The 23,095-nt window shown below is 44.1% G+C and overlaps 3 protein-coding genes across 9 annotated transcripts; 2 read left to right on the forward strand and 1 right to left on the reverse strand.

The window, feature by feature from the left end:
* Positions 1-52: 52 nt before the first annotated feature.
* LOC112247693 (transmembrane protein 238) lies at positions 53-1,927 on the reverse strand. Of its 2 annotated transcripts, none has more exons than XM_042305024.1 (2): positions 1,891-1,927; positions 53-1,246 (listed from the first exon to the last, which is right to left on the reverse strand). In XM_042305024.1, exon 2 carries the CDS (start codon positions 1,234-1,236, stop codon positions 910-912), a length of 327 nt encoding a protein of 108 aa, XP_042160958.1. In that variant the 5' UTR covers positions 1,237-1,246; positions 1,891-1,927; the 3' UTR covers positions 53-909. The 2 variants fall into 2 exon arrangements, with proteins under 2 accessions (XP_042160958.1, XP_024272278.1); XM_024416510.2 differs by lacking the exon at positions 1,891-1,927 and adding an exon at positions 1,732-1,873.
* Positions 1,928-3,221: 1,294 nt separating this feature from the next.
* Positions 3,222-13,901, forward strand: LOC112247692 (coiled-coil domain-containing protein 106). Of its 3 annotated transcripts, none has more exons than XM_024416507.2 (9): positions 3,224-3,387; positions 3,952-4,031; positions 4,155-4,253; positions 4,443-4,673; positions 5,521-5,577; positions 5,741-5,983; positions 8,118-8,288; positions 11,443-11,746; positions 12,688-13,901. In XM_024416507.2, exons 2-9 carry the CDS (start codon positions 3,962-3,964, stop codon positions 12,743-12,745), a joined length of 1,233 nt encoding a protein of 410 aa, XP_024272275.1. In that variant the 5' UTR covers positions 3,224-3,387; positions 3,952-3,961; the 3' UTR covers positions 12,746-13,901. The 3 variants fall into 3 exon arrangements, with proteins under 3 accessions (XP_024272276.1, XP_024272275.1, XP_042160959.1); XM_042305025.1 differs by lacking the exon at positions 3,224-3,387 and adding an exon at positions 3,405-3,696; XM_024416508.2 differs by lacking the exon at positions 5,741-5,983 and having other exon boundaries at positions 3,222-3,387.
* A 301-nt stretch (positions 13,902-14,202) lies between these two features.
* u2af2a (U2 small nuclear RNA auxiliary factor 2a) lies at positions 14,203-22,745 on the forward strand. 4 transcript variants are annotated; one of them, XM_024416495.2, is made up of 13 exons: positions 14,203-14,786; positions 15,203-15,265; positions 15,465-15,606; positions 16,249-16,287; positions 16,810-16,919; positions 17,094-17,245; positions 17,942-18,058; positions 19,093-19,231; positions 19,424-19,503; positions 19,832-19,972; positions 20,458-20,544; positions 20,811-21,062; positions 21,172-22,745. In XM_024416495.2, the coding sequence occupies exons 1-13, from the start codon at positions 14,738-14,740 to the stop codon at positions 21,304-21,306; spliced, it is 1,506 nt and encodes a 501-aa protein (XP_024272263.1). In that variant the 5' UTR covers positions 14,203-14,737; the 3' UTR covers positions 21,307-22,745. The 4 variants fall into 4 exon arrangements, with proteins under 4 accessions (XP_024272263.1, XP_024272264.1, XP_024272265.1 ...); XM_024416496.2 differs by lacking the exon at positions 16,249-16,287; XM_024416497.2 differs by lacking the exon at positions 15,203-15,265.
* The last annotated feature ends 350 nt before the right edge of the window (positions 22,746-23,095 follow it).

Below are 23,095 nucleotides of genomic sequence, written 5' to 3' on the forward strand. Positions count from 1 at the left end.
GTCAATATAATGTAATACTTTAACATCCCAAATCTTCACAAATGCCCTATGGTAGGTTATTTTATTGTTTTAATACAATTTTATAATTTAATGCAAAAACCATATTACGATTCAAAGAAAACCACAACACATGAATTATTATGAATATAAAGACCAATTCTGAACAGATTCAAGCCTAAACAAACCAACCAAGTGAACTATGAATAGCCTCCATGCTTGATCGTTTAAAATCCTATTCAGACAGTGTACAATTCTGTTATCTACCAGAGGTGTTTTAGCAAAGGTCAAGTCACAATAAAATGCAATGACCAACAGTTTTTCCATCTTATAATTGACATTAGTGAACTAGCAGTATGTAAGTCTCTTCCTCTGTGGAGGCGGTGGAACTTGGGTTAAAGAATGAGGGAGTTCTATAAAAAAAAAAAATATCTTAAAAACGGAATCTTATTCCTGTCCCGGGTGAAATGGGTTGGCGTTGATTACATTAGTTTTGGAACCGGGCATCCTCCCCGTCAGCTCCAAAAAAAAGGTGACATAGGTTAATCGTGTGGAGTAATGAATAGGATTCTGCGTTTACACATACACAAAATCGTTTTTTATCAAAAGCAATCATCATCTGCCTTCCTATTGAAAACTAGCTTGAAAATGTGAACATATGCTGCCTTGATGACAACATGACCGAGCGGCGCAGATTACTGTTTGGTTTGAGAAGGGTGCTCCTCCCAACCCCTCTTTTGCCTGTTCACATCACGGGCCATAGCCTGGTTCATTTAATAGCACTCCCTCAATGTCAACAATACTGCTCCCAGACCCCCAGGCAGTTTCACTGTCAGGGGCCGATAGTCTAATAGAGACACTGAGGATCCTCTCCTACAACCACACCCTTCTCCTACGCCTGACCATGAAGCATCATGAGGGGCTGCTGTGGCTCCTGGGGAGTCGTATCCTGCGGCTGAGCGAGCGGGCCAGCCGGTCCATGGCACCCATGGTTCCCCCTAGCTCCTTCCTGGAGGTCAGGCCCTCAAGGTTCCCGCTGTACCACATGACCCATCCTCCCAGGGACATGAGCATCAGTAGAGCCCCAGAGTACACCAACAGGTCCCCAAAGTCCTGTCCCTTAATCTCTAATGGGGCGAAAACCCCCACCAGAAGAGCAGAGACACCTAGCAGGTCCATCAATATGGCAAACACCAGGGCCAGCTTACAGTGGGACAGACCATCATAGTGCTGCGCCATGGTCACTCACCTGGGGGACAGAGAGGTGGAGGAGGTGAGGTGTGGCATATTGACAGACATAAATCATGTACATTGACATTGCTCAGAGTAGAATCACAATAGAGTCACCTCTGGCAATGATATGGGGTTCACTCTAGGCCTACTGGTCGAGTGGGAGGATATTGTATGAACATAAACATGACACCATGGCGTGTATGTTCTGTAGCTACTAAAGTACAGGTATGTATGAAATAATGTAACCATGGTCAAATAACTACAGTATGTTATTTAAATATTTACTGTGTCTGTGTACTTAGGCCTACACCTACACAAAAGAAGTTTTATATAACATTGTAGGTTCCTACAATACTCTTCAATGTATTTTTATTCATAGGAAAAACAGGTGCCACACCTGAGCGCTATGATACTCTCAGCACAACCAAGTCACTTTTGTGTTTCAATGCCCTGTTAAAAAACGGATTTAAACACAGAAAAACATAACAGATTAATACTCACCTCATCACAAGTGCAAATGCGTTTTGATTAGTATCTTTTCAATGTTTATCTCTTAAAAATGTCCACTCAAACTGTATCCTTCCGGTTCTTCACTGGCAGGTAAAAACAGTGACTCATGAGTGAATAATGTTACCTGACACCTCTCCACTCCCCCCTCACCTGAGCTTTTCTGCACTGACGAATATCATTGGTCCGGAGCAGCACTAAACGAAAGCAAGAAAAACATGTCAAACAATATTTTACTTTTCAATTATTTTCACCCTGACATTTATTTTGGAATATGATTTCTAATGTATATGCTAAACAGAAATATAAATGCAACATACACAAATGTCCACTAGCAGTTCTGCCCCTGTGACAACAATTTTGGACCCCCTTGTGGCCCCCCTAAATGTGGAGTATGAAATCATTTTTACATAACTAATTTTTGCTATCGTTCTTTTTTTTACATCCGTTATTAGACAGTGGCAACGCGGAACACTAATTTAACCCACACATTTTCTAGAGGGACGGCTTTAGGCGGAACATTGAATGATTATGAACATGGTCTCTTGCCTGCTAATGCCTACAATGCAGTGAAGAAAACGATATGACAGCAATAACGTCTAATGTAACTGGCCCCTCTAACAGTACAACTGGCCCCAGCTTGGCCCCCCCAGTTGAAATGGTCTAGAATCGCCACTGCAAATGTCAACGATTTTACTGAGTTACAGTTCATATAAGGAAATCAGTCAATTTAAATAATTGAATTAGGCACTAATCATCTGAGACCAGCCAATCAGAATGAGTTTTTCCCCACATCAGCTGTCCGGGTGGCTGGTCTCACATGATCCTACAGGTGAAGAAGCCAGATGTGGAGTTCCTGGGCTGGTGTGGTTACATGTGGTCTGCGGTTGTGAGGCAAATTGGACATACTGCCAAATTCTCTAAATACGAAGTTGGAGACGGCTTATGGTAGAGAAATGACAATTAAATTCTCTGGCACCAGCTCTGGTGCACATTCCTGCAGTCAGCATGCCAATTGCACGCTTGCTCAAAAGTTGAAACATCTGTTGCATTGTGTTATGTGACAAAACTGCACATTTTAGATGTGGCCTGCACCTGTGTAATGATCATGCTGTTTAATCAGTTTCTTGCTATGCCACACCTGTCAGATGGATGGATTATCTTGGCAAAGGAGAAATGCTCACTAACAGGGATATAAACAAATTTGTCCACAAAATTTGAGAGAAATAAGATTTTCGTGTTTATGGAACATTTCTGGGATATTTTATTTCAGCTCATGAAATATGGGAGCAACACTTTACATGTTATATTTTTGTTTAGTATGTAATTTAATGGGTTCTTATTTAATAATGACCAATTAATACAATACACAAGAGCTTTCCATTGATAAAGATATGTATTTACAGTTCGAAACCTAGGTTGACCCCGACAACTGGGACGGGATCCTGACTGTACAGCAGGGTCTTTTCGTTACAAACTACATTTCAGTAAATGATAGACTCTCCCTTAGGTAACCGGAAACGACGGCGAAGGACATAAACACGACTTGTAAAATTAACGCTAATTTATTATTGTTACAGCTAGGTACGAAAGTGGACAGAATGAACGGGATTTAGATATGAAATACATTGTTATAACGACTGAATAACGGTTCGTATATCATTGATTTGTGGAGAACTCCACCAGAAAATAGTTTGTGCGTAAAAGAAGCTGCTAGCTTGCTACTAGTAAAATAGCTAGCTGCTGATTATCTAACTAGCCTGTGTAAGATTAGCAGAGTCCTTATGGCAATTTGATGTGTAGCTAGCTAACGTGTCCATTTTTTTTAATTATAACGCTACATCTTTCAAACTAGCATGTCAGCGACGAACATCGTGTATAATGTGCTAATATAACTTGCTAGTACGCTCGCAAGTGTAACGTTAGACAAAGGGGAATAAAGCGATCTGTGTGAAATAAGTAGGTAACTTATTCTGCATATCTGCTGAGAATTGCCATACAATAACTACTAGTAATTACATTTCTAGTGGCATAATTGCATCCACAAATGCTTAGTTAGCAAGCTGAAGGCAACACTTCGAAGTTATTACAAAACTGACTGCATACTGTTACATTTGCAACGAAACATCGTCAATGGGAGTTGTTATCCATCGTTGGATGTTGTGTGCCAAATGTAATACATTAATAAACCTGTATTGTTTCTGTACAATGAAGGGTGCACGAGATGCAGGAGGGAAATATTAATGACGCTTTGCCTACCTCCAAGAACCACACAGGCTCCCACCCCATGCAGAGTAAGATTGTGAAACCTTCTAAAATCTGCATCATTGATATAGATGTGTATTAACCTCTTCATGACAAAGTGATAACAGTTATTTAGCCATAATAATACCTACTGTATATTTCTCCCACTGTAGCTCCGAAGAACGAGGATGCCTATGAAATCTCCATTCCCTTTGAGGAGAACAACTTTGAGCAGCAAGGCTTCTTCAATCAGAATGAGCAGAGTTTTGAAGGTTCATATCAAAGCTTTTATTTCCTACTAGATCAGAACCCATACCATAGAGGAATGTAGTTGAATGACCATCTGGAAGGACAGTCCAGTGAGTCCACTCACCTAGTTTCTCCGGTGTGAATCAGTTAGTGATTAAGATTAATCCTAATATTTATTCCCTGACCCTTAACTTCCTGTGTGTGTTTTTCAGAGTCGCCCCCTCCCTCGGGTGCCCCCCCACCAGGCAGCTCGTACCTGCTGATAACCAACCTGCGGACGCAGCTGCAGATCTCCCTGGAGAAGAACTCGTGGCTGCACAAACGCATAGAGGACCTGGAGGAGGAGAGGGACTTCCTGCGTTGCCAGCTGGACCGCTTCATCTTCTCTACCAAGACCCAGGGCCATCAGAACCAGGGCCCCAGCGAGAGCCAGTACAGCAACGGTGAGAGAGGGGCATGGAGAGGTTTTGGGAAGGAGGATGGACACTGGGGAGACACAACCATGATGCAGAAAGATGTATTGTGATTAGAGAAGTTCTACCATGCTAACCACACCACTCCACATTGTGTGCACGAGTGTTGCTCAATAAATGTACACATGTTATTCAATAATTTCATCCCAACTGCTTGTACGCCTCAACCAGCGCCTGCGTAGCCAGGCGCTAAAATAGAACTTGGTTCTATTTTAGACGCTTGATGTGCTGCAAGACCCGCCTCTCCCATCTCCTCATTGGTTTTTAGGAGCATATACCCATGTGGGTGATTGAAAGATGGAGGTCCACACTCCAATATATTTGGTAGTGGTAATGTACCTTAAATATGGTTGCCAACCACCATATAAAACTCCACAGAATAAGAAGAATGAACAAGGAGAAAAACTAACTAGGTTTCCCCTTTTTATCTGTGGATTAATTGTCGGAGTAGAGAACACACGATTTTGTATGACTCTACATAGATAAAAATTTCGAAAAAGATCCTTAAAAAAAGGACCATATGCATTTCAGGTAAAATAACAACCCAATGTTTATTTTCCAGGACAAATTAGCTAGCAACAGCAAGCTAGCTAAATGTCCATGAAAGTTTCATGTGTGTTTCGACCTGTCCCCAAATTAATATAGTTTGTCCACAGTTGGTTTGGTATTTTAACCTGTATGTCATGAACGTGTCTGGTGGGGATAGACAAAATCAGCAGGTAGACGCACGCGTGGAGCCGGTTTGTCAGCATGTAAGACAACATACTTTTTACAGGCATAGATTTATTCTCGGGAACCGTTGTTTTTCCTCCTGCAGGCTATGACTCTAGACGTTTTGAATGGAAGCCGAGGAGAGAGGTGGAGCGCCCAGTTGGTAAGGACTGCTTTATGACCTCACTAGTCCCTTGTTGTACATGATACATGTATCTAGATCCAGAGCATATTCTATACATTCTCATCACCTCTCACCACTACTGGCCTCAGTTCACTGATCACCCTCATTGATCTTCTCCTTTTCCGTTCGTTAACCCTTTCAGAGCAGAAGTCCGAGCCACAGCGTTTCACATCTCGTCAGATATTCCAGCGAAGACCCTCCCCCACTGCCATGGCCCCACCCAAAAACCACACTTCCAGCACGATAGCCAATCAGATGGCCGCAATGAGCTCCATGTTCAGCTCCGGGGCCTCCCAGACCCTCTTGCAGGGGCACAGCAGTGGCAGTAGCAGTGCTAACAGAGCCACCATGAGTGACATGAATGCACACGGGAGCATAGGGCCAGGTAAGGGGATCCAAACAAAAGGTTGACATGGGAACAGGACTCTTGCACGTGCCAAGGGATTCCGGCAGGAATGGGAGAGGCCTCCCGAGTAGTGCAGTGGTCTAAGGCCCTGCATCGCAGTGCTAGCTGTGCCACTAGAGATTCTGGGTTTGAGTCCAGGCTCTGTCGCAGCCGGCCGTGTGCGCCGAACCATGGGTCTCCCGATCAATTGGCCCAGTGTCGTCCGGGTTAGGGGAGGGTTTGGCCGGCAGGGATGTCCTTGTCCCATCATGCACTAGTGACTCCTGTGGCGGGCCGGGCGCATTACACGCTGACACGGTCGCCAGGTGTATGGTGTTTCCTCCGACACATGCAGCTTCTGGGTTAAGTGGGTGTTGTGCCAAGAATCATTGCGGCTTTGTTGGGTTGTGTTTCGGTATATGCACAGCTCTTGGCCTTCGCCTCTCCCGAATCCGTACGGGAGTTGCAGCGATGAGACAAGACTGTAACTACCAATTGCATACCACGAAATTGGGGGGAAAAAGGAGTAATAAAAAGGAATTGGAGGGAAGTTCTAGGGTCGAGTTCAGGACAGGACTGGACAGGATCGACAGTCCACAGGAACGGTCGCAGTACAGGAATAGTTATACAAATATTTTTTGGGGGGAGGGTTAGGCTCACTCTCGCTCCTTGCTCCAGTTTTAGCCAGTCCCTACTTTACCTAAGATGCCAACGTACATCAGTGAATGATGAAGCCTTCAAGAGAGGAATTGCAATATCTTGTTGCAGCCAAGGACCCATCACTAACATTAGAGCCATTAAAAGGAAGGAGCTATGTTTTAGCTAAATATGATGGAGTTGTCTTTGACAACGAAAGAACCGAGTACACAGAACCAACCGGAGAGCGGGACAAGCGGCATGAAGCGGCATAGCTGCTCCACCAACAACGTTACCGGCCAATTGTTTGCATATTTAACTAAACCTGGGCCATCTGAAGTAACGAATAGGATGGCCATAGGGTGGCAGATACGGCCTCCGGCCATTTAATCTGGTTGAGGGCCAAAATCGGGTAATGGGGTTGCTATCAGCTGTGTGTGAACTGCAGGCAACTGTCTCGTGAGCGCTGAGCAGCAGCCAAACAAACCAGTTGCTATGGCTACCATATATACAGTCATTGATGATGGCTACTCGCAAGCAGAGTGGGGGACAGAGATGAGCAGCTAATGGAGGAAGTTATTTCTCATTTCTGTGTGTAAAAATGTGGGATTTTTATCGGACAGGAAAGTTCCCGGGGTTATATAACTATTTTGGGATCAGGACCAGTGATGTACAGTACTTAAGTAAAAATATTTTAAAGTACTACTTAAGTATTTTTGGGGGGTATTTATACTTACCTGTACTATTTATATTTTTGACAACTTTTACTTTACTACATTCCTAAAGAAAATAATGTACATTTTACTTCATTCATTTTCCCGACACTCAAAAGTACTCGTTACATTTTGAATGCTTAGCAGGACAGAAAATGGTCCAATTCACACACTTAGCAAAAAAACATCCCTGCTCATCCCTACTGCCTCTGATATTGTGGACTCACTAAAAACAAATGATTTGTTTGTACATTTTGTTTGAGTGTTAGAATGTGACCCTGGCTGTCCGTAAAATAAATAACAAAACAAGACAATTGTGCCTGCTGGTTTGCTTAATATAAGGAATTTGAAATGATTCATACTTTTACTTTTGATACTTAAGTATATTTAAAACCAAATATTTTTACTTTTACTCAAGTACTATTTTACTGGGTGACTCACTTTTATTTAAGTCATTTTCTAATAAGGTATCTTTACTTTTACACAAGTATGACAATCGGGTACTTTTCCCACCACTAATCAGGACAGTACAGGGGGAAAAATGGACAGTACCAGATGGGACAGGAATAAATGTTCACTTACATGACAATCTCTAATCCAAACTATGAGCACCTCTCGTCTATCAGCTCTAGTCTATCAGCTCTAGTCTATCAGCTCTAGACTAGCACCTCTCGTCTATCACCTCTAGTCTATCACCTCTATTCTATCACCTCTAGTCTATCACCTCTAGTCTAGCACCTCTAGTCTAAAGTTGTTTTTTATCACGGTCTTGTTTGTCTGTTCAGATTCCCTGTCCCTCCTGGGGGAGGCCGAGGAGTTCCTGGAGCAGGATGGCTACATGAACGAGGAGGAAATGATTTCAGGAGAGGACGTGATGTCCGAGGGCATGAGCAGCGGTGGGCACCCAGGGATGAAGAGGAGGCGGGTCTTCCGAATCACCAAGGAGAGGCAGAGAGGTGAGGGACAATGGCAGCCATGTTACTCATTTTATGTTCCACCAAAAATTCTGAAATGTTTATTCCCAACGACAACATTTTCCATCAAGATAGAACTGCCAAAGGGGGAGGAGTTGCAATCTACTGCAGAGTTCTGTCATACTTTCCAGTTCTATGCCCAAACAGTTTGAGCTTCTAATTTTAAAAATGAATCTCTCTAGAAATAAGTCTCTTACTGTTATAGACCCCACTCAGCTCCCAGCTGTGCCCTGGACACCATATGTGAATTGATTGCCCCCCCCCCCATCTATCTTCAAAGTTTGTTCTGCTTGGTGACCTAAAATGGGATATGCAACACCCCGGCCGTCCCACACTCTAAGATAGATACCCTCAATCTCACACAAGGGACCCACAAGGTACCGTAAATCCGTACCTAAATCCTTAAACATGGGCTCCCTCATAGATATTATCCTGATCAACTTGCCCTCCAAATACACCTCTGCTGTTTTCAATCAGGATCTCAGCGATCACTGCCTCATTGCCTGCATCAGTTATGGGTCCGCAGTCAAATGACCACCCCTCATTACCTAAAACACTTCAGCGAGCAGGCCTTTTTAATCGACCTGGCCCGGGTATCCTGGAAGGATATGGACCTCATGCCGTCAGTAGAGGATGCCTGGCTGTTCTTTAAAAGTAATTTCCTCACCATCTTAAATAAGCACGCTCCTTTCAAAAAATTTAGAACAAAGAACAGATATAGCCCTTGGTTCACTCCAGACCTGACTGCCCTCGACCAGCACAAAAACATCCTGTGGCGTATTGCACTAGCATCGAATAGTCCCAGCGATATGCAACTTTTCAGGGAAGTCAGGAACCAATACACACAGTCAGTTAGGAAAGCAAAGGCTAGCTTTTCCAAACAGAAATGTGCATCCTGCAGCTCTAACTTCAAAATGTTCTGGGACACTGTAAAGTCCATGGAGAATAAGAGCACCTCCTCCCAGCTGCCCACTGCACTGAGGCTAGGAAACACTGTTGCCACCTATAAATCCACGATAATCGAGAAATTCAATAAGCATTTCTCTACGGCTGGCCATGCTATCCCAACCCCGGCCAACAGCTCCACACCCCCCGCAGCTACTTGCCCAAGCCTCCCAGCTTCTCCTTCACCCAAATCCAGATAACAGATGTTCTGAAAGAGCTGCAAAACCTGGACCCGTACAAGTCAGCCGGGCTAGACAAGCTGGTCCCACTCTTTGTAAAATGATCTGCCGCCATTGTTGCAACCCCTATTACTAGTCTGTTCAACCTCTCTTTCGTATTGTCCAAAATTCCTAATGATTGTAAAGCTGCCGCGGTCATCCCGCTCTTCAATGGGGGTGACACTCTTGATTCAAAATGTTACAGACCTATATCCATTCTGCCCTGCCTTTCCAAAGTCTTCAAAAGCCAAGTTAACAAACAGATCACTGACCATTTCGAATCCCACCGTACCTTTTCCGCTGTGCAATCCGGTTTCCGAGCTGGTCACGGGTGCACCTCAGCCACGCTCAAGGTACTAAACGATATCACAACCGCCATCGATAAAAGACAGTACTGTGCAGCCGTCTTCATCGACCTAGCCAAGGCTTTCGACTTTGTCAATCACCATATTCTTATCGGTAGACTCAACAGCCTTGGTTTCGCAAATGACTACCTCACCTACTTCTCTGATTGAGTTCAGTGTGTCAAATCGGAGGGCCTGTTGTCCAGACCTCTGGCAGTCTTTATGGAGGTACCACAGGGTTCAATTCTCGGGCCGACCCTTTTCTCTGTGTATCTCAATGATGTCGCTCTTGCTGTGGGTGATTCCTTGATCCACCTCTACGCAGACGACACCATTCTGTATACATCTAGCCCTTCTTTGGACACTGTGTTAACAAACCTCCAAACGAGGTCAATGCCACACAACACTCCTTCCGTGGCTTCCAATTGCTCTTAAACGCTAGTAAAACTAAATGCATGCTCTTCAACCAATCGCTGCCCGCACCCGCCCGCCCGACTAGCATCACTACTCTGGACGGTTCTGACTTGTGAATATGTGAAGAATATGTGGACAACTACACATACCTAGGTGTCTGGCTAGACTGTAAACTCTCCTCCCAGACTCATATTAAGCATCTCCAATCCAAAATTAAATCTAGAATCGGCTTCCTATTTCTCAAATAAAGCCTCATTCACTCACGCTCCCAAACATACTCTCGTAAAACTGACTATCCTACCGATCCTCGACTTCAGCGATGTAATTTACAAAATAGCCTCCAACACTCTACTCAGCAAACTGGATGCAGTCTATCACAGTGCCATCCGTTTTGTCAACAAAGCCCCATATACCACCCACCACTGCGACCTGTATGCTCTCGTCGGCTGGCCCTCGCTACATATTCGCCGCCAGACTCACTGGGTCCAGGTCATCTATAAGTCTTTTCTAGGTAAAGCTCCGCCTTATCTCTGCTCACTGGTCACCATAACAACACTCACCCGTAGTACGCGCTCCAGCAGGTATATCTCACTGGTCATCCCCAAAGCCAACACCTCCTTTGGCTGCCTTTCCTTCCAGTTCTCTGCTGCCAATGACTGGAACGATATGCAAAAATCGCTGAAGTTGGAGACTTATATCTCCCTCACTAACTTTAAGCATCAACTATCTGAGCAGCTCATCGATCGCTGCAGCTGTACACAGCCCATCTGTAAATAGCCCATCCAACTACCTACCTCATCCCCATATTGTTTTTATTGATTTATTTTTGCTCTTTTGCACACTAGTATTTCTACTTGCACATCATCAGCTGCACATCTATCACTCCAGTGTTATTTTGCTAAATTGTAATTACTTCACTACTATGGCCTATTTATTGCCTTACCTCCTTACTCCATTTGCACACACTGTATATAGATTTTTCTATTGTTATTGACTGTATGTTTGTTTATCCCATGTGTAACTCTGTGTTGTTGTTTTTTTGTCGCACTGCTTTGCTTTATCTTGGCCAGGTCGCAGTTGTAAATGAGAACTTGTTCTCAACTGGCCTACCTGGTTAAATAAAGTTGAAAAAAAAAAATGCTTTAGAAATGCGTCTTTCCTTCCTTGAAGTAGGCCTAATCAATCCCCACCTCTCTCCATCTCCTCCCCCTCTAGTCAAAGACGCTGCAGGGGTTCTGTTTCGCTACAAGAAGATCCTGCTGACCTACCAGCGGCTGAAGAACATGTCTAAGGCCTTCCAGATCCACGGCGTAGACCGCAACACGGTGGCCTCCACCACGCCCATCGCTGAGATGCTGCTGGTGGCCCCGGAGAAGGTGGCGGAGGTGGGCGAGTTTGACCCGTCCAAGGAGAAACTGCTGGATTACGCACGGCGCTGCTACGTCGCCCTGGACGAGGAGACGCTAAGCAGGGTGCAGGCCCTGAAGAAGAACAACCTGCTACTACCCATCTCCTACAGGTTCAGACACTGATGGGGGGAGGGACGCTGGGGCCAAGGGGATGAGGGGAATCTGGGGGCCAAGGGGATGAGGGGAATCTGGGGGCCAGGGGGATGAGGGGAATCTGGGGGCCAAAGGGGATGAGGGGAATCTGGGGGCAAAGGGGATGAGGGGAATCTGGGGGCCAAGGGGATGGGGGAATCTGGGGGAGGAGGGCTTCATTTTGTTGTGAAGAAGAGCAGGGTGGGACTTTTGGAGAAGGTCGTCACTCAACCATCTCCCTAAGATTCAGACATTTATGGAAAGTTAAGATTTGTGTATGGGTGCCCTGGATATGTAGGGAAGGTTGTTGCTCATCCTGTACAGAGTTTGTTTTATATTCTTAACTATTTGTTCAGAATCCTTTTGAAGTAGAGGTCATGAACTATGGCATTCCTTATTTCTGACCAGAGTACTATTGAACTTTGTAGTACTGTATTTCAGTGCAATTTTGACACGTAGGGCCCCATTTTGCCATTGCCAAAAAGTGGTGCTATTGTCTGAAGAGGCTGTGCTTCTCCCAATTACTTACAGTAGCAGCATGAAGGTATAGTGATCAAATCATAGATTTGTAGCATTCCAAACTGGCTCTTTATTTTCATCATACTTGAAATAAGTGCCATGCTGACTATTTGAGGTAATACGGACTTTTTTGACGATCATCTATTTTGAGCTGTCTGCATTTCACCTTTTAGTGTCTTCATGTAAAAGTGGTGTCATATTCTGCACACTCACAAAAGCAATGTCAATACTATACATCTTTATTTACAGATAAATGTTTGTTGTTTGGATAACATTCCCTCGTCTTTTTCCTAGCACTTCAAAAACAAGTGTATTATTTGTGCACTTAAATGATGACCTTATTTAGATATTTAAAAAAGCCCACACCTAGTGATTTTGGATCTGTCTCTCATTTCTCCAGGTTGAAAGGAGGAGAGGATTCTCTTAAAGAGAAGGAAACTCACGCGACCACAAACTGAACAAAGCAAAGAGTAGTTGCACACTCTATTGCTCAGATTCAAACCTTTAGTAGAATCATTCCAGTGTTCTGTCAGAAAGCTTCCAGGTTCTGAAACAAAGGAAGTTAGCTAGCTGACTGACCACTGGTGTTGTGTCTGCACCAGAACAACAGAATAAGCAGATATTCTTTGCTTTGGAAGGAGGATGAGGCCAGTTTTGGGGACAGTTCTACTGTGAGGCTAAGCTGTTGTACCACAAATACATCACTTTTTTTGTTGCACCTGAATATATTCTGTCACTGTAAAGTGCCACTGTAGCATACAGGTGTGACATGTGTAATTTGACTGAAGTGTGGTGTAGTATAACATCACGTACCCTTTGTACTGTGCTACGAAGATTAGTTTTTTACTATAATAGTAGTACGATTTACTGTGCTATTTCACCATCAGTTGAGATTTTTTTCAGTCCTCTACTGCAATACTTTGTTTGCTTGAGAATAATTTATTGCAATTAGATTGCATACTATTACGTTTCTCTTTTTTTGTGTTCCAATAAGCTCAGTGATTTCCACAAAAGGGACAAAATACAAAATGTTGATTTTTATTTGAACATATCAATCACCAGTTCCCCATTACAATTGCATGTGAAATTAACTCTTGTTGGTCAGTTGTTTAGACAGAGCTGTTGAACTTAATAATGATGTTAAAAAAAATAGCAGTAGTATTGGCGATGGTGTAATATAGTGGTATATTGTGTGTTTATTATACTGGTACAAGGAATTGCTGGACCCCAGGTTGTCTGAGTGTGTGAAAGGGTACCTCTCAGTTTAAACTTCATGTCTTACTTATTCACAACACAAACTCACCCACTGACCGGTGTCAGTGTGTACAACTGCTGAAATCATGTTATGTTACAACACCTTTTATACGGGTCAGAGATGTCATTTTGACTTTAATAAGGAACCAATAATTTACTGAACGGTGCAGTACAACCTGTATCATTTAAGATACAGGTCTCTGTGTGTGCAGCATTTCAAAAATGTTTAATATTGTATTTCTCTTCAATAATCACGAGGAGTAGCCTATATTCAAAAACTGAAAATGTTTGGTTGATTATACAAATTGTATGGACTGTAAAAACAGAAATGCCATTAAAGCATTTGATTTCTTAAAAAATCATGATTTGACGTGTGATTCTCTATGAGTGTGTGGATAGGGAGATGCTAGGAAAAACAAATGCTGCTCCCCTGGGTCAAACTCCTTTCTGTTGTAATCACAGATCTGAGAGGTTGTTTCTGAAATCAATAAAGGGATATCTAGCTTTCATGTATCCAATCCATACTATAATGTCCAATGTTAGAAAATATCATGCATTTTGTAAGAACTTCTTGTTTGGTGCTAGTGCAAAGATAATAACTGATAGGTACATGTTTTGTAGGTTGAATTACAGGCCCAAAGGGGGCGCTAAAAGTAAAATGTGTATATCAACTTCCGGTGTCACGGGGTGCCTGGGAGACGAAACGCAAAAAGCGGGCATACCGAACATATCCCGTATTTTCTCCTTGTATACATTTAACTGAAAAACATATATTGGGACGACGCCAAACACCGTTGCAACATCAACAGGACGAACCGCATAACATTGGATGTGCAATTGTACCAGCATATCCTTATTCACTCGACTTGCTAGTTAGCATTAGCTCGCTACCACGACTGCTTCAAGAACAGGCCCCAGCCTGGACTTTGCTTTATCTAACTAGCTATCACAAGATAACACGTTTTCTTCATCAAAGTTATTTTCAGTTCTTAGTGTAAACAAGAACCACATCTTTAACTCACCTGGAGTTGTTTATTTTGATATTTCTAAACCGTTGCATTGGTGGTGTGTAGTTAGCTAGCATTTTACTAAGTGTGCTGTGCACTTTTTTCGCAAGCTATCGAACGCTCAGCATTCCCGTCCATTTTACAGTCACAACTAACTAACTAGCTAGGGCTAGCAAATAAGAAACGGCAATGTCGGATTTCGACGAATTCGAGAGACAACTGTCTGAAAACAAACAAGGTAAGCTAGCTAGTTAATCACTTATATTTTATAGCCAGGTTCTAAACTAGCTAGTTAGCAATCGCATATCATCACAACACAAGAGCGCGGGCTGGCTAACTAGCTAGTAGGAACGTTGGCTGCTGGAGTCCACACTGTCGCAGCTGTCGTCCCAGGCACATTCGTGTGGCTATAACTAGCTAACCCATTGTTTAAAAGTAACGATATTTCTGTCACTAATCGACCCTGTTTTGAGCCAGCTGACGTTTTCCTGCTCTGAATGTGTTGAAGTTGCCAGTTAAAATATTAATCCATGAAAAGTTAACATCTCTTGGCCATACAGTAGCTATATCCTATGAAAGTAAACACGTAACGGTGTCAATCCTCTTGCCCCCTGTACCATCTTCTCTCCTCCCCATCTCTATGGTCCTCTGTAGCTCAGTTGGTAGAGCATGGCGCTTGCAACGCCAGGATAGTGCGCTCGATTCCCGGGAACACCCGTACGTAACATGTATGCAAGCATGACTGTAAGTCGCTTTGGATAAAAGCGTCTGTTTAATGGCATAGCTATATTATTTTAACTCAACCGTTTTCTCTCCTCCCCCTCTGTTTTCTTTCCTCCCTTTCTGTTTTCTTTCCTCCCATCCCCCCTTGTTCTATTGTTTCACCGTTCCTTCCCTTTTCTTTCCCTTCCTCCAGCGGAGAAGGACAAGGAGAACCGCCACCACCGTCGCTCCCCCTCTCGCAGCCGCAGCAGAGAGAGGAAGAGGAGGAGCAGAGACAAGGACAGACGCAGCAGGGATCGTCGTGGAGACAGCAAGGAGCGCAGACCGAGACGCAGGTAACTACTGCATTGTCTTACTGCACGCCCTCAGGTGTGTAAGAGACCTAGTTACGTGCAGGTACTGCGTACTGGTTTGAGTAGGGCTATCTACACACCTGATGAGTGAACAGCATCAGGACACTTGGAAAATAAGCAACCCAGGCAACACTGACTGTACCTCGTAAAAAGTTTAAATCTGAAATAGAAAGCTCTCAAGCATATTGATATACAGCATTATTCCTCTGTATGAGGAAGCCCACCTATTGTCCTGACAGTGAGATGCAAGTTTGTGGAGGAAGACTCACATCTAACAGTGTTCACACATACATTGAACATTCTACACCTGGTCCCTGAGGTTGTTTTAGTGGAAAGAGCCATAGCGTACACTTACTAGACCTCAGTGTTCTGTAGAAGATTCCAAATCGGTCCCTATCCCTAGGCCCTACTAGTAGATCTGAAAGGAGTGGATATGGTGAGAGCTCCAGCAGAAGACCATATTGCTTATACCCATCCAATCCTTTAGCATCTATGTCAAGTTCATACAAACAGTGGCTTGGGGCTAATTTCGAATTGCACTCTAGTTCCACTTCCTTCATTGGAACTACCTGTGACCAGGCTTGGAGTGAAATAAAATGTGAACTCCTTCCAATGTCATTTCAGCTCACCATCCCAACAACAACCCCAAGAGATTGCTGTAAGGTAATACAGCAAACTAACACAGAGCTTGTTTCTGCATTATTACAATATCACTCCAGTCACTCTAGCCAGTGATCTTTCCTCTGATTGTGTACTATCCACTCATGTTTACGACAGCGTATTATATCCTGTGTATACCATTGTGTGGGAAGGTTTCGGTAAGGGGTTTCTATGGAGAGAGAGAAATGAAACTGTAGGGTCAACTCTGTAATAATGAGTTAGATTTGTAGGGCTCTGTGACATCATCCACTGTAAATGTCATTTAAAAGTAGTATGTCATTTGAAATCACTTGTATTTGTAAAATGTATAATAATTTATAACATGGATTCAGAAGTGTAAACCTGGTGTTTCTCATAGATGGGTTAAAGAGAAGCTGTAGGTTTCTCTAAAGGTCTATTTAAGGCTTGACTCACAGGACATCACAAGTAATGACTTCTTTGTCTTTTTACGTCATCTGTTTCTCCCTGCACTCCTTTGTTGGTCTTTCTGTCCTCACTCCTCCTGTCCTATTTTCTCTCCATCAGTCGTTCCCCGCACCGTGAAACGAAGAAGAAGAACAAAGTGAAGAAGTACTGGGACGTCCCTCCTCCTGGCTTTGAACACATCAGTGTGATGCAGTACAAAGCCATGCAGGGTAAGAGAGGAGGCCTCTCTTCATCATCCTCTTCCTCTCTTCCTTGTTCTCTATTTTCATCTACTCTATTCAACTCTTTGACCCTTGTTTGGCCTCTTATTTAACTGTTCTTACTAATACTGTCTTGTTCTGGAATGTATGAATGTTGTTTTAAACATGTGACTTCTCCTCAAGCTGCGGGTCAGATCCCAGCCACGGCCCTGCTGCCCACCATGACCCCAGACGGCCTCGCCGTGACCCCCACTCCTGTCCCTGTGGTGGGAAGCCAGATGACCAGACAGGCCCGTCGGCTTTATGTGGGCAACATCCCCTTCGGCATCACAGAGGTCAGTTAGCTCCTGGATGGATGTAGGGACAGAGATCAGAGAGATGGAGTAGGTAGAAGTTGATACAGGGCTCTACAGCACTGCAATTTTACTCGCATATGTGCCTGAATATGTAGCTGTGCGACCTGGAATTTTTATTTAGGAGAACCAGTGTGCCTAGAAAAATTACGGATTCTAGCTTTTATTTCCTCATTTTTCATTGCGGTTTTAAATTTCTTTGTTTGCGCCTACATTTTTCACATGTTCCTTGTAAAAAGAAAAAAAGTTCAAAAACAGTTTAAAAGTTCACTGTCAGGTTAGAGCCTTGACTGTTTAAAAGATAGGTTAAGGCTAGGGCGGGCCATCTGATTCTGTCAGGTTAAGGCTAGGGGGGCCATCTGCTGTCATTAAGGCTGGGGCCGGGCCATCTCTGTCAGGTTAAGGCTAGGGGCCGCGCCATCTGATTCTGTCAGGTTAAGGCTAGGGGCCGCGCCATCTGATTCTGTCAGGTTAAGGCTAGGGGCCGGGCCATCTGATTCTGTCAGGTTAAGGCTAGGGGCCGGGCCATCTGATTCTGTCAGGTTAAGGCTAGGGGCCGGGCCATCTGATTCTGTCAACTAGTATTTCAAGCTCGGGGATCAGAGTGCATAATAAATACTGTTGTTGGAGTGTGTCTTCCAGAGTATTACCTCAATGTCTCTCCCTCTACCTGTGTAGGAGTCCATGATGGATTTCTTCAACGCTCAGATGCGTCTGGGTGGTCTCACTCAGGCTCCAGGAAACCCTGTCCTCGCTGTTCAGATCAACCAGGACAAGAACTTTGCCTTCCTCGAGGTGGGTCTCAACACCCACTTGACTATACTCAATACTGGAGAAGAAATGTGACCTTCCTCAATAGTCCAAAAGGACCTTTTTTCAAATCAAACTTTATTTGTCACATGTGCCGAATACAAGAAGTGTGGACTTTACCGTGAAATGCTTACTTACAAGCCCTTAACCAACAGTGCAGTTCAAGAAGAAGAAAATATTTACCAAGTAGGCTAAAATAAAAGTTATAATATAAAGTAACTATAAAAATATAAAGTAATAATAATAACGAGGCTATATATACAGGGGGCACCGGTACCGGGTCAGTGTGCGGGGGTACAGGCTAGTTGAGGTAATTTGTACATGTAGGTGGGGGTGAAATGACTATGCATAGGTAACAAACACAGCGAGTAGCAGCAGTGTACAGGGGGGTCCATGTAAATTGTCCTTTGGTGATTTTATGAATTGTTCAGCGGTCTAAGGGTTTGGGGTTAGAAGCTGTTGAGGAGCATTTAGGTCCTAGACTTGGCTCTCCGGTACCGCTTGCCGCTCGGTATCAGAGGAAACAGTCTATAACTTGGGTGACTGGAGTCTCTGACAATTTTATGGGCTTTCCTCTGACACTGCCTATTATATAGGTCCTAGATGGCAGGAAGCTTGGCACCAGTGATGTACTGGGCTGTACGCACTACCCTCGGTAGTGCCTTACGGTTGGAGGCTGAGCTGTTGCCATACCAGGCTGTGATGCAACCAGATGCTCTTGATGGTGCAGCTGTATAACTTTTTGAGGATTTGAGGACCCATGCCAAATCTTTTCAGTCTCCTGAGGGGGGAATAGGTGTTGTCGTGCCCTCTTCACAACTGTCTTGGTGTGTTTGAACCATTCTAATTTGTTGATGTGGACTCCAAGGAACTTAACTCTCGACCCGCGCCACTACAGCCCCGTCGATATTAATGGGGGCCTGTTCGGCCCTTTTATCTGAGCTTTCTGAAATAATCTGACAGGTGAAAGTTAACCCTCTACCTTTCTAAAAACCTGCTCCGTGTTTGTTGTCCCATAGTTCCGCTCAGTGGATGAGACAACCCAGGCCATGGCGTTCGATGGCATCATCTTCCAGGGACAGAGTCTGAAGATCCGCCGTCCCCATGACTACCAGCCCCTGCCCGGCATGAGCGAGAACCCCAGCGTCTACGTGCCTGGTCTGTCTGTCTCTGTCGGTTTACTGTCCAAACTTCTCTGGCTGTTTCACTCTAATTAGTCCATCTTTAAACCCTTCTTAGTCTGGCCTACTTGAACTATTTACCTGTCTCTATAGGATCAATCTGGATGTAGGCTGTTTATATCAACATTTGGTTGACTTTAAATAACTTCTTTCTCCTCTGTCTGTGTAGGCGTGGTGTCCACAGTGGTGCCTGACTCGGCCCACAAGCTGTTCATCGGGGGCCTGCCCAACTACCTGAATGATGACCAGGTCAGTGAGCTAACCTTAAGCAGCTTAGCCTTCTAACCAGGTCACCTGGAGCCACATGCTGGCTGCTCACCTCCCGTGACGTCCCAGTCTGGCCCAGTGAAAACCTCCTGTTTCCTCACATGCCTAGTCAATGCTGGACGCGGTTAGCAGTGTACTGGAATAACACTGTTGATGGAAGCCAGACAGCTTGAAAGAGCTCCAATAGTCTGAGATGTTAAGTGTTCAACAGTGTCTCCTCTCCTCGTCTGACTGTTCTCCCATTTCCCCTGTCCCTCCCATCTTTTCCCCTCTGATCTCTATGGTAATCTTCCCTCTCTGTGTTCTCCAGGTGAAGGAGCTCCTGACATCGTTTGGGCCTCTAAAGGCCTTTAACTTGGTCAAGGATAGTGCCACAGGTTTGTCTAAGGGTTATGCGTTCTGTGAGTATGTAGACGTCAACCTGAACGACCAGATCACCATGGAGAATCAGGTAGCTAACCACCCCCTTAATTTTAGTTCTTCACACACCATGTCATGGTTTTGGATTTGATCCAGGTTTTTCTTTTTTCTCTCACATTTTTGCAATATCTCTTCACATTTTGAATTACTTGCATATGAATAAAAATGTAAATGAATGTGAAAGGGGAACTATATTGCTCTTGCGATATTATTGTGTTTCATATATAATACTTTAGGCCCCACAGCAAGAGACATAACTCTTGACAAAGTGATTTCATATGGTTACGCTCCCAATATTTCACAGTAATCTGTTATGATTGAACTGAATTGCAGTAAAAATGTAAGAAAACCTTTTAAAATGACCATCTGTAGAAAGGTAAAAATCCTAAATTCAGCTTTTGATTGGGTTCTTGAAAGGGAGAATTTCAATATAGTGTAGAAGTGCATAGACCCTGGGGGGTTGTCCCTGCTGATTGACAGCTGTATTAACCACTTGGAGATGCCCTGTCCCCACAGGCCATAGCAGGACTCAACGGCATGCAGCTGGGAGATAAAAAGCTCCTGGTGCAGAGAGCCAGCGTGGGATCCAAGAATGCCACTCTGGTAAGACTGAGAGATGGAGCTGGTCAGGCAGGGAATAGTGTGCTACAGTGGAGAGGGAAGTAGAAGGTAGAGGGGAAACGCTTGGTCCAGGGAGCCTTCAGGACATTTGAGAAAGATACACTTGTGCAGGGGATCTTAGAGACGAGGGGGAGCATATGTTGTGCCCTTGGGATGGTCTGTGCTGTTTGTTTTTACTTTTCCAATCCCTCACGGCATGTTCTATATCCACCAACACTCCTTCTCCAACCCTCCCCTCTCCCCTCCAGACAAGTATAAACCAGACCCCGGTCACGCTGCAGGTGCCGGGCCTGATGAACAGCTCAATGACCCAGATGGCCGGCCTGCCCACAGAGGTGCTGTGTCTGATGAATATGGTGGCTGTTGAGGAGCTGGTGGATGAAGAGGAATACGAGGAGATCGTAGAGGATGTGAGGGACGAGTGCAGCAAGTACGGCCAGGTCAAGAGCATCGAGATCCCCAGACCTGTGGATGGGCTGGAGGTCCCTGGCACTGGCAAGGTGAGAGAGAGAAGCTTCTGTCTGTCTTCAGCTTTATGACTATGCCTTTTTGAATGATCTCCATTGAACCTCTTTACATTTCCTCTCTCTATCCCTCTCTGTCCTATAGATCTTTGTGGAGTTCATGTCAGTGTTTGACTCTCAGAAGGCCATGCAGGGTCTGACGGGCAGGAAGTTTGCTAACCGGGTGGTGGTGACCAAATACTGCGACCCTGATGCCTACCACCGCCGAGACTTCTGGTAGAGGATGACCACAGACGAGGATAGTGAGGGGGGGTGGATTGTCATATTTCAAATCGACCCCTAACCCCACACCGCCTAGGCACTTGTTTTGACCTGACAAGGTGTGAGCAACATAATGTTTCACCTAGTCCATCAGAAGGCCAGGTGGAGTTCAGAGAAGTACCCAGGGGTAGGGGCTGGGGATCTATTTGCTATTGGGCAAAAGAAAAGGGGGAGAGAAAGGGTTTGTATTCTGATGAAAACCAGGAGGGGGGGGGTCAATTATTTTTGTGCATTCTGTGTAGTAACAGGACAGGGGTAAATGATTTTTATACTTTGTGAGAAGGGGGGTTTGCCACACCTTATGGTTTGTATTTAAATGGAGGGAGCCTGTTTTAAGTCCTGTAGGAGGGTGTAGAGAGGGGGAAGTGGACTGGTCTACTCTATAAGAGTGGTGGATAGATAGATGGGTAGACAGGAGTATTCCTCATTTCATATGGGGAGAGGGAGGTGGTGACATTTTTTATTTGACCCACCAATGTAGATAACATGATCAGTTTCTTGTTGTGAAAAGGGTGGAAGGAAAGCTATTGACAGGATAGAATGGAAAGCTATTGACAGGACAGAATGGAAAGCTATTGACAGGAATGGCCTCGTTTTGTGATTTTCCTTCTCAGATTTGGACCTTTACATTTCCTCGTTTCTTTTCCATGTACATCAGACTAAGCCCCTCTGTGTGTGTAGCGAGAGGGGGAGAAGCTGTAACTACACATAACCAACTCCAATGTCATATTGGACTAGTTTATCTGAATGTCAGCTTTTGTGGTTCCAATACTGTATATTTACACTGTCACACCTTGCATTGTCACCAGGGCCGGAGTTTGAGTACCATACGTTTTTATTACTGCCTGTGTCTCTTTGAAGGTTTTGTTTATTTTTTGGATTGAATCCTTTCATCTAGTGTGAATTTATCCATCGCCATTTTTAGCAGGCAAAATAATTCTGTCCCTACACCCAACCCTTACCCATAAGAGAGACTGGGAGGGGGGAAAGGCAGGCTTTTGAAGTTCTGAATTGTTATTTTTGAATTGTGAGTGGTAAATATTGGATTGGTGTTGAGTAGGGCTCGATCTGGTTCTGATTAAAAGCCTTAATGTTATTTTTCATGTCACATTCGAGAGTAAAATATGTGGAGTACTCATTCGTGTCTGTGCTTAGCAAGTTTGTCAATACATGGAGTCATTTCATGCTTTGGTATTTTCAGGTAACAATGATTTGAGATTGTAGTCAATATTCAAGTTACTATTGTATTGCTTTGTCTGGAATGAGTTTATTTTGTTTTGCTTCCTGTTTCAAACGTACCTATAGAATATTGGACTGCTCATACAGAAATCTCTTTGGCCCAGGTAGTGTTTGTGTAACTTCTCACCTCAGCAGACAAAATAAAGGTATAAAGACTAATACCACTGTTTCCTGTTCTACTGCCCACAAATAAAATGCACTATTTACTTTGACCAAGTTATCAGGCTTTTAGTAACCATAGAAGTCAGGTAGTATTGTGTGATTGTATACCTCTTCTGTTAAGTAATGGGTTTGCTGTCACAAAGGGTGAGATGGCGGTATTAAATGGTTTGTTTTTTAACTGAAGGGGAGTGCAGTCTTTTGGACAGGTTCTCAAGTGTTGTATTGGACTGGTCAACAAAAGGTTGTCCCCTCAACTGTATATATGGTCTCACTTCTTCCTCATCTCCCTCAACCTTTGTCATTACGACTCCAAGGACCACTGGTTACACTGGGGTTGAGGGAGTTCC

Source organism: Oncorhynchus tshawytscha, linkage group LG23, assembly GCF_018296145.1.
Source record: "Oncorhynchus tshawytscha isolate Ot180627B linkage group LG23, Otsh_v2.0, whole genome shotgun sequence".
NCBI lineage: Eukaryota > Metazoa > Chordata > Actinopteri > Salmoniformes > Salmonidae > Oncorhynchus > Oncorhynchus tshawytscha.